Source organism: Arachis duranensis, chromosome 10 (assembly GCF_000817695.3).
Source record: "Arachis duranensis cultivar V14167 chromosome 10, aradu.V14167.gnm2.J7QH, whole genome shotgun sequence".
Classification (NCBI taxonomy): domain Eukaryota; kingdom Viridiplantae; phylum Streptophyta; class Magnoliopsida; order Fabales; family Fabaceae; genus Arachis; species Arachis duranensis.
Window position 1 is genome coordinate 84825570 of NC_029781.3, and position 11673 is coordinate 84837242.

Sequence of the window (11673 nt, forward strand, 5' to 3'; positions counted from 1 at the left end):
CGAGGTTCTAAATAAAAGAATACATTTTTTGATTCTAAATTTTTATTTTTATGAAACTGAATAGTGCATGTATCAATAATAAAAAATATTAACAAATAAATTAATTAATCTCAAAAAATAAAAATTAAAAATAAAAAATATATAAAAAATATTATTGTCTTTTGAAATAATTATAAAAAAAACTGTTTAAAAATTTTTTTCTTCAATAATAATGAAATTGCAAATCAGACCACTTAGCTAACACACCGTAGCATGGTTCTTTGCTTTGGTGTCAACTCAAGTCTCAACAAACCTTTGTTTCCATGCGGTGATTGTTTCCACCATTCAATTCGCTCTTTTCTCTTCCAACCCCTTCTTCTCGTTTGATCGGATTTTATACAAACATGTTGCGTGCAGCATCATTTTCATCACTCTCATTCTCCAGGTTCAGCTTCTCTCTTCATATCCCCTCTTTTCTTGTGCCCTATGTTTTCCCTTTTCGCTTTCCTTCCTGTTCATGTTCAATGTCAAGCCTTCACTCTCATTCTCACCTCACATCCCCTCGCCATGTTGATGAAGCTGTTGATTCCTTCACTCGCATGCTCTCTGCGTCGCACTCCATCCATCGTCCAATTTAACCAGATTTTGGGGTCTCTTGCCAAGACGCACCATTTCCCCACCGCCATTTCCCTTTTTCAGCAATTGCAAACCAGGGGAATTGCTCCCAGCATAGTTACTTTGAGCATCGTAATTAATTGTTGTTGCGGCATGGGTCATATGGCGCTTGCTTTCTCTGTATTGACCAAGATTTTCAGGATGGGTTTTCAGCCTGATATCATAACGTTGAATACACTCATTAAAGGTCTCTGTCTCTCTAGTAAGGTTGAAAAAGCACTGCATTTTCATGATAGATTGTTGGCTCATGGATTTCACTTCGACCAAGTCACTTATGCAACTTTGATTAATGGGCTTTGTAAGACCGGACACACAGCAGCTGCTATTCAAGTGTTGAGAAAGATTCCACGGTATGGGATTGCTCCTGATGTCGTCATGTACAGCGCAATTATTGATAGCTTGTGCAAGGTTACGCTTGTAAGTGATGCTTTTCATTTATACTCTGAAATGCTTGCTAAGGGAATCTCTCCCGATGTTATCACGTACAACACGCTAACTTATGGCTTGTGCCTTGCGGGCCAACTTAAGGAAACCATTGATTTACTAAATCATATGATGCTGAAAAACATCAGTCCAGATGTTCGTACCTATAACACTTTGATTGATGGACTATGTAAGGAGGGAAATATCAAAGATGCTAAGAGTGTGTTGGCTGTGATGACAAAAGATGCTGTGGAGCCAACTGTGGTTACTTATAATTGTTTAATGGATGGGTATTGCTTGGTTAACGAATTAAACAAGGCAAAATGTATATTCGACACAATGCCCCATATAGGAATGACTCCTAATATCCAAAGTTACAATATTATTATTAATGGCTTGTGCAAAAGTAAATTGATGGATGATGCCTTGAATATCTTTGAAGAGATGCGTCGCAAGAACTTGGTTCCGGACACGGTAACTTACAATACTCTAATTGATGGCTTGAGAAAATCAAGGAGAATCTCTTGTGCTTCAAAGCTTCTTGTTGAGATGCATAGTAAAGGTCAACCTGCTGATATAATCACTTACACTTCCTTGTTGGATGGGATGTTCAATATCAAACAAGTTGACGAGGCACTTATGTTATTTAATCAAATGAAAAAGAGTGGCATTGATCCGAATATATTCACGTATAATATACTTATTCATGGCCTATGCAAAAATGGCAGACTTATAGAAGCAAAAGAGATTTTTCAAGATCTTTCCGTTAAAAACTATCATCCAAATGTGAGGACATACACTATTATGATCAATGGGCTTTGCAAAGAGGGCTTGTTTGAAGAAGCATTGGCCCTGATGTCAAAAATGGAAGACAATGGTTGCTTACCAAATGCTGTGACTTTTGAAATTGTTATTCGTGCTTTGTTTGAAAAAGGTGAGAATGACATGGCGGAGAAACTTCTTCGGGAAATGATTGCTAGAGGCTTATTGAATGGATGAATGAAGGTAAGATACATCAACTCAAATTGAAATCACCTCTCTATTGTTGCAGAATATTTATCATAGTTCTGTAAATTCTGTATCTGTTGGGTCAGATAACTTTGGCAATGCCATAACATCAATACCACTGATGTCTTAACTATCTCATTTATATTCAATTAATTTTTAACTTTCAATTTTTGTAACTGCTATCATCCTTTTTACTTCCACTATGCTTTATTGATTCTTTAGAGGATATTCCTAGTTGTAGTTTACAGGTTTAGTGTTTAAGATCTCTTTATAGTAATTAATAGTTCTTTACTTTTATCCTATGAGATCATATATCTTAACTGTTATCATGCTACAAACTAAGAAAAACAAAAAAAGAGTGTTATAAACATTTGCAAATCCATTGCATTCTGTATAAGGAAAATTACATTATTATGAAAAATGTGGTTCTAAAATATGAGTGCGTTAATAATTCGGTTATGGTTTCCCAACTTCAAATTTTATTGTTATTTTGCTTGTTGATCAATGACTTCTCTATGGAGATTGGCAATATTTGATTTACACTGGATTTTGACCTGCTTAAATGAGTGTGGTTTGGCCACCAAAGTATTTCAAAGCAGATATTTTTCTGCATCAATATTTCTCTTGCCTTGATTTTAGCTTGTAGTTTTGTACATCTAAACTTGTGTCACGAGAACTTAGTTCCTAATACGGTAACTTACAACACTTTTATTGATGGCTTGGGCAAATCAAAGAGATTCTCTCGCGCTTTGGAGCTTTTTATTGAGATGCATGATAAAGGTCAACCTTCTTCTATATTCATTTACAATTTCTTGATAGATGCCTTGTGCAAAAACCGACAACTTGACAAGGCACTTGTGTTATTCAGTAAAATGGAAGAGATTGCCATTAACCAAATATACACTCATACAACATGCTTATTGATGACCTATGCAAAAGTGGAAAACTTAAACATGCTCAGGAGATTTTTCAGGATCTTCCTGTTAGAGGCTAAACGTCCAGCCAGACATACAATATTGTGATCAATAGTCTTTCTAGAGAGGGTCTGTTTGAAGATGCATTGGCCCTGTTGTCAAAAATGGAACATGATGGTTGCATTCCTGATGCTGTGACTTTTTAAACCATTATTTGAGCTTTGTTTGAAAAAGATGAGAATGTGACGGCAGAAAAACTCCTTCGTGAAATAATTGCTAGAGGCTTATTGAATAGATAAAAGAAGGTAAAATACATCTCAAATTAAAATTACATTTCTATTGTTGTTGAATATGTAGAATAGTTATATAAATTCTCTATATGCTGGGGCAGAGGACTTTGGCAATGCCATGACCTCACTATCACTAAGGTTTTGACTATCTCAATTTTATTCAACTAACTTTGCACTTTTGATTTTCACAATTGTTAATAATTTTGTTATGGTTTCCCTGCTATTCCTAAACTGTGCAACTTGTTTTTCTTTATCTTTGTAGGTGGAGTATCTAACAAATTCCCATGACTGTTGACATTTATCATTAGCAAATAGCAACCGTAAACTGTTGTTTATTTGACCGAATCCTCCAAGAACTGTAGTAAAACGAATTTAAGTGGGGATTAAGGATGTATTCATAAGCTATACGGATTTCTATTCCACCTTAAAAATAAATCCAACTTCTAAAATGTGTGTCGCCTCTTTTGATTTTCCTTTTTATCTTTATTTCCTTTTCAGATTACAGCCTAAGCAGAATCGATTTAGATTATCCATCTAAAGTCTAAACTTCCCGATTTTATCTCGTTATCTATTAGAAGTTCCACACATCAAGATGCTGTCTTTTTTATGCTAAAGCATGTGATGACACTTGATGTCAAAACTTAAGATATTGCGTGTGAAGAAAAGATAGAGGACATGGAGAAGAAGAAGAAAATGAAAGAGGCCATGATTCTTGTTACTATTGTATTTTTGTGGCAATAATTAATGATAGGAGTCGGAGCTGCAATTACTTTTGATGGCTGCCAAATAGCCAAAGAGAGTTTTAATTTGGATTTATTTTGTTGAATGCTTCTGTTGACTCAGTTGATTCATGGATTTTGGTATGCTGGTTTTTTATTACTATAATTTTCAAGATAAATATTCCTCTATATTAGTTAAGGGTTCGACTAATGTGCCCCCCTTTATCTTTTGATGATGTTTGCAGGTTTTGGGAGAAAGAAAGAGGCTAAATTTTTGTGGCGATGTGCAATATATTCCACTATTTGGAGCATTTGGCTAGAACAGTCTTCGTACATTTCATGACAGATTCACAGGAAAAGTTGTTTGTTTTAAAATATATGATTTTTTCAGATGACTTTCCCTCAGACATGATGAGAGATTGGAAGTTGCCGTTCATTGAAGCTTCCGAACTTGTTTGTATTTTCAATGGTTTGGACTTTGGAGAAACTTTTTCCTCCACCCATTTGTACTTTTCTCTCAATACATTAATGATATTCTTTCTTTTGTTATCAAGAAAAAAATATATAAAATAAATAGCTAGAATGATGCTATTGAGAACTCCGAAATAAATGTTTGTAACATTTATCTGTGGATTTATATATCTATGAAAAAATAGAGCTGTGTTTGGTTTCAAAATGGGCCCAACCAAAATGAGAAACAGATTAAGCATGAAAAACTCTAGAAGAAATTAAATGCAATGTCTATTATCAAAAGGGTTAATGAGTGGGAAGTTATCAATGTGCCTAAGTTATAGTGTTGCTATCAATATGATTTACTCACCAACACATGATCACTGTCGCTTCCATTTTCCGTTTTTCTAGATTCAAAGTCTCTGCAATTACTGTTACTACTTTGCTTCTAATATTAATTTATTAATTTATATATCTATAAATATTATGTATCTTAATTCTTAAATAGTTACCCCACCGCATTCATATGGTGGACATGTAGCCTGCTAAAGTATGCGCCACCTCTAATCTCTCTCTGTTATCATCGCCAGTGTTGATTACTTCAATTTTTTGCTAATAATTGTTCAATTTTTAGTTATTGCTGTTATAATTTTTGTTAATTTGTTAGTGATTGTTGTTGTCGTCGTCGTTATTGTTCTCGTTGATTTATTAAATATTTTGATAATAATTATTTAATTTTGCTAATAATTCTTTTGCTCATTTTTTGTTAGGTATTATTAAATTTGTTGGTATGTAATTGTATATTGAATTTATTTGCTTAGCTATTATTATTTTTTATTACTTCAATTTTTTGCTAATAATTATTTAGTTTTCGTAGTTATTGTTCTTATGGTTTTTGTTGACTTATTAGTGATTGTTGATGTGCTGTCATTGTTCTTATTAATTTGTTAAATTTTTTGATAATGATTATTCAATTCTTACTAATAATTTTTTTTTGCTAATTTTTTGTTAGGTATTATTAATTTTTTTGCTATGTAGTTATATATTGAATTTATTTGCCTAGCTGTTATTGAATTTATTTGCTATTATTTTTCTTGATTACTTAAATTTTTTATAATAATTGTTTAGTTTTTATTAATAATTTTTTTATCGTTGGATTTATTGTCGGTTAAATCTGCCGGTAACAAGCTCTAGAATTTCGCAATTAAAATTTTATATCCGTCGGTAATTAGCGGCAGACGAAAAAATCATCCAGTAAATAGTTACCGGCGAGGTTTATACCCGCATATTTTTTTGATAATTTCGATAGTAAATTCTACAATTTTCAGCGTTTTTCTTATAGTGTCTTATGCTTGTGAATTGATCCTTTTCATATTGGTCATTGCATCATTAAACTCTTGATCAGTGGTTACTTTGGCACATTGCGAAAATGATCCCTTTAGTTCTTTAACCTTTAGTTCAGGTTTCTCCACATATGCATACAACAAAATTTGTGCTTAATACCCGACATGATATCCTGTAATGCTGGTATTAGTCCCTGCATTGAAGAGTAGATTAAATAATTAGAAGATATTCATGCAACGATATAAAGAAATTAACATGACAAATAAGAATTCATAGTGTATATCACCTTTTGCTGGTTAGACATAAAAACTCATTCATTCTCATTATAGTCCCCATGTCGATATATAATTCCTCAAGAAAGAATCTTCAATTTTTTCTTGTCTCTCTACGTTCACAATCAAATATGCAATTGGGAACAGTTAGTTGTTCGCATCTTGAGAAATGATTGTTAGTAATTGTCCTCCAAAGTAACTTTTTAGAAAAGTCACATCCAATGTTATAAAGGGTCTACATCTTGTCCTAAATCCACTCTTGCGAGTAGTCAAACAAACATACAATTTCATGAACTTTGGTAACCTATCCATCGAATTCCTTTTTTTCAATTTAGATATAAAAAAAGATGTTAGTGAAAATACAAAATTTACTGGAAGAAAAAAAAATAGTTTTTAGATCATCAAAAAAAAAAAATTGGAATTCGAGTTAGAGACTCGAAATCAAGCAATAGCGGAAGACACGAGTGGGGTGGATTTGGAATCATCTCTTTCAACCCAAGAAAAAGATATTGAAGCAGAGGGGTTTGGGGTGTTCCTATGTTTGCTTTTGACCCAGGATTAACCTTCATGATCTCATCCAGATAGTCTCTCAATCGTATGTATTGATCCTTCTCCGTGCCTTCAATGATATCTTTTGCCTTTTTCATAGCTCTATACATTATCTTCTGAGCCACATAAATATCATACTCAATCTTAAACCACTCTTGTGCCTCTCTCTGTAACATGTTGGAATGGATTCTGAACTTTGATACCAACTTTTCAAAAATCCAAACACATATGACTGACTTGCTCTTGTTGCTTTTCGGGTAAGTATGTTCATCTATAAAGGTCTTAATTTGAAACAAAGGTAGATATTTGGTCCTAGCACAGTAATACAAACAAGGATAGTTGGTGTCATAGCATATCACTTTGCACCTCTTCTTCTCATTTCTAAGATAGAAGATCTGTCTCCCAATTTGTATGTTGTGCTTTTACACTGCTGCTTTGAAGTGGTCCATTGTCTCAAACTCCATGTTCAACTCTAGAGTAATTTTCCATACGGTGTGTATGGGTTATGTTGAGAAAATACAACTTTTGCTTCATCATCTAACCCAGAAGGGCTACATAGTTTTGCATACTCATATTGATACATTTTAGGTCCACTGTCTCCAGCTTCTCTATTCGCATTAGGCACCTCTACCCTTGGTGCTTCATTGTCCCTTCCAAGAACAATTCTCTATCCAGAAGGTCGAGGCCTTAGATGATTTCTTTTTCTGTTTGGATTCTCATTTGTTTGTGCAATATCATCTGTCAGAAAACTAGTTAAGAAAGGTAAGCAATTTGTGCAACTTATGCAATGATACAACATATTTCACAGCAATGGTACAACATTTTTCGGAGAAATTATCTAAGTAAACATAATAAAAAGGTTTACCTATTGTGTTTTCTGTTACAACTTCTTTTGTCATGATCTCATCCATAATTGGTTGGTCCAAATTAGCACCTTCGTTAGCTCATGAGAAGCACTTTGATTGCAGTCTTTGTTGGCACTTTCATTATTAACATCATTAGCATCATTCTCATGTGTGGCTTCATCTACTGTTTCAACTTGTCCAGATTCACCACTCCTTTTTTGTTGGGGTAAACCATTTGATGGTGGTCTTAGATGCCTTTTTCTAACCTTCTTAACACCCTTCTCTAGAACTGATGCAATTACGATCTCATTATTCCATTTACTTCATTCACAACTTCATTCATAGAACCATTGATGCACGAAAACTTGTCTCTCAACAATTTTTCCTTCGGCAAGTATACCGAATTTGTCGTCAAGTAAAAACTCACAATAGAGTGAGGTCGAATCCCACAGGGATTGATTGGTCAAGCAACTTTAGTTGGAAGAGTATGCTAGTTGAGCAAAACAGAGTGTAGTTCGAGAATTGCAAAAAATTAAATGACGGAAAAGTAAATAGCAGAAAATAAAATGCAGAATCTTAAATAGGGATTTAGGGTAATAAGCATGAAAATAAATGACAGAAAATAAAGAGAATGGGTAAGATCAGAAACGGGGAATTCATTGGGCTCAGGAGATGTTGTATTCTCCGGATCAAGTTCATTTTCATCTCTTCCTCAATCAATGCATCTATTGATCTCCTTGGCAATCTTAGGTGATTAGATTCCAATTCCTTGGTAATCCAATCTCTCTAAACTTGAACAATTGCCAATTCCTTGATTTAATTGCTCATGGGAAGAAATGAAGTATGATCACTGATTATACCACATGTATTTTCAAATCAAAGTGTTGGGAGGATTACATGTCACTGTATCCTCCCAGACTCCAATTTGGTCCAACATGAGAAAGCATTTCTAGCATGATCTCCTCATCCCTTTTCCAAGGCTCAGAGGAGATCCAATTATGGAGAGTTTCTTTTCCAAGACAACTAACCAATTGAATTAAGATCGAAAGCTTTCTAGTAAATCAAAAGAGAAGAAAGAAGAAGAGAATGAAAACTATAATTGATCCATCCAATTACAACAGAGCTCCCTAACCCAATGAAAGAGGTTTAGTTGTTCATAGCTCTAGAAATAGAAAATGGCAGAAAATAATACATCCAAGCTAAAAGTGCAGAAAAGTAAATATACAGAGAGTAGTTCTCCAAAGTGTTAAGCTCTTCTATAGTTTAAAACTACTCCTATATATACTACTCCTCTTGATCTTCTAGTGAGTTCTTTAAGTCTTGGATGTGGGCTTTGGATCTTGAGTTGAAGCAGTTCCAATCTTTAGTGGGCCCAGCTTGCAGAGAAGTATGAATTAGGCATGGGCGTTAGTGAAGTTAACGTTAAGTGACATTGTGGGTTCGAGAACGTTAGTGGCAATCACAATTTTCACTAACGTTCCAACCCCATATAGCCTACGTTAACTCCAACGTTAGTGACACTAACGTGACCACTAACGTTGCCTTTGTAAATCTTCGCTAGCATTATTGGGACTCACCTTTCCCAATAACGTTGGCTTATAACCCTTTGTCCCTACGTTAGAGTTTACGTTAGTTACACTAACATGGCTCTTAACGTGGTTATGCCTCACCTTCGAGAGCGTTAGTGACACTTATCTTTGTCACTAACGCTCAAAGTGCCCCTACTCTCCACGTTAGAGCTCACGTTAACTAAGTTAACGTGGCCACTAATGTGGTAGTAATGTCATCTTCCAACGTTAATGACAAAGGTGAGTGTCACTAACGTTGGCTCATCAATCTCAGCTCTACGTTAACTTTCACGTTAGTGGTCTTAACGTGACCACTAATGTGGGCAATGCTAGTTGATCAAACGTTAGTGATAAAGGTGAGTGTCACTATCGTTGGCATTGTTCCTTTCTTCCACATTAGAGTTCACGTTAACTAAGTTAACGTGACTCTTAACGTGGCTCATTGCCAATTCTTGGAACGTTAGTGGTGTTCACGTTTACCACTAATGTTGGAGCTTTCTTTTGTCTCCATGTTAACTACCACGTTAACTTAGTTAACGTGGCAATTAACGTGGGCTTATGATGGCTTCGCGGGCGTTATTGGTGATCACTTTTCTCCTTAACGTTGCAAGCTATTTACCATTCCACGTTAGTGGTCACGTTAACTAGATTAACGTGAGTACTAACGTGGTTTTTCCTTGCTTCCTTTGTCCTGAAATCAAGCAAATAAAATGCATCAAAGCTCTAGCCAAAGTCATGAGATTATGCATCATCAATTTATCATTCAATTCTAGCAAAATCCTCATGAAATCATGTGAAATTCACAATAGTTGCTTGAATCAAGGTGTAAGTGTATTTTTAGCCAAAACTTGCCTTATTCACTAAGAAAATGCATTAAACTACCTTAAAACAGTAAAGAAAAGGTCAGTGAAACTGGCCTAGATGCCCTGGCATCACAACACCAAACTTAAAGCTTGTTTGTTGGTGCACGAAATCACAATCACACTTTTGCAATTCCGCACAACTAACCAGCAAGTGCACTGGGTCGTCCAAGTAATACCTTACGTGAGTAAGGGTCGATTACACGGAGATTGTCGGCTTGAAGCAAGCTATGGTTATCTTGTAACTCTTAGTCAGGATATCAATAATTCTCAGATTTAATTGTAAAAAGTAAAAGAATATGAAATAAATACTTGTTTTGCAGTAACGGAGAACAGGTTGAGGTTTTGAAGATGCTACATCTTCTGAATCTCTACTTTCCTACTGTCTTCTTCTTCATGCACGCAAGGCTCCTTCCATGGCAAGCTGTATGTTGGGTTTCACCGTTGTCAATGGCTATCTCCCATCCTCTCAGTGAAAATGTTCAACGCGCTCTGTCACAGCACGACTATTCATCTATCAGTTCTCGATCATGTCGAAATAGAATCCAATGATTCTTTTGCGTCTGTCACTAACGCCCCACAATCGCGAGTTTGAAGTTCGTCACAGTCATTCAATTCCTGAATCCTACTCAGAATACCACAGACAAGGTTTAGACCTTCCGGATTCTCAAGAATGACTGCCAATGTGTTCTAGCTTATACCACGAAGATTCTGATCAAGGAATCCAAGAGATATCTACTCAATCTAAGGTAGAACGGAGGTGGTTGTCAAGCACACGTTCATAGGTGAGAATGATGATGAGTGTCACAGATCATCACATTCATCAAGTTGAGAAACAAGTGATATCTTAGAATAGAAGCAAGCGTGATTGAATGAAAAACAGTAGTAATTGCATTAATCCATCAAGACACAGCAGAGCTCCTCACCCCCAACCATGGGGTTTAGAGACTCATGCCATAGAAGGTATAATAAGAAATGTGTAAAGTGTCATGAGGTAAAGATACAATAGCAAAAGGTCCTATTTATAATGAACTAGTGACCTAGGGTTTACAAGAATGAGTAAATGATGTAAAAATCCACTTTCGGGGTCCACTTGATGTGTGCTTGGGCTGAGCATTGAAGCTTCCATGTGTAGAGACTTTTCTTGGAGTTAAACGCCAGCTTTTGTGCCAGTTTGGGCGTTTAACTCCCATTTTTGTGCCAGTTCCGGCGTTTAACGCCGGGAATTCTGAAGCAGATTTGGAACGCCTGTTTGGGCCATCAAATCTCGGGCAAAGTATGGACTATTAATATTTCTGGAAAGCCCTGGATGTCTACTTTTCAACGCAATTGAGAGTGCATCAATTGGGCTACTGTAGCTCCAGAAAATCCTCTTCGAGTGCAGGGAGGTCAGAATCCAACAGCATCTGCAACCCTTTTCAGCCTCTGAATCAGATTTTTGCTCAGGTCCCTCAATTTCAGCCAGAAAATACCTGAAATCACAGAAAAATACACAAACTCATAGTAAAGTCCATAAAAGTTAAGTTTAAATAAAAACTAATAAAAATATAATTAAAACTAACTAAAATGTACTAAAAACATACTAAAAACAGTGCCAAAAAGCATATAAATTATCCGCTCATCACAACACCAAACTTAAATTGTTGCTTGTCCCCAAGCAACTGAAAATTGAATAGGATAAAAAGAAGAGAACATTCTATAGACTCCAAAATATCAATGAAACTTAGCTCCAATTAGATGAGCGGGACTAGTAGCTTTTTGCCTCTGCACAGTTTTG

At 35.4% G+C, this 11673-nt stretch overlaps 1 protein-coding gene across 6 annotated transcripts; it reads left to right on the top strand.

Annotated features, from left to right (window-relative positions):
* Positions 1–258: 258 nt before the first annotated feature.
* On the top strand, positions 259–4524 carry LOC107470604 (pentatricopeptide repeat-containing protein At1g62930, chloroplastic-like). Of its 6 annotated transcripts, none has more exons than XR_008003720.1 (4): positions 259–2082; positions 2820–3304; positions 3788–4149; positions 4254–4524. XR_008003720.1 is itself a non-coding variant. In XM_052255045.1 (2 exons), exon 1 carries the CDS (start codon positions 466–468, stop codon positions 2074–2076), a length of 1611 nt encoding a protein of 536 aa, XP_052111005.1. In that variant the 5' UTR covers positions 259–465; the 3' UTR covers positions 2077–2082; positions 4254–4524. The 6 variants fall into 6 exon arrangements, 3 of the variants coding, with proteins under 3 accessions (XP_052111005.1, XP_052111006.1, XP_020988352.1); XR_008003721.1 differs by having other exon boundaries at positions 3059–3304; XR_008003722.1 differs by lacking the exon at positions 2820–3304.
* Positions 4525–11673: the final 7149 nt, after the last annotated feature.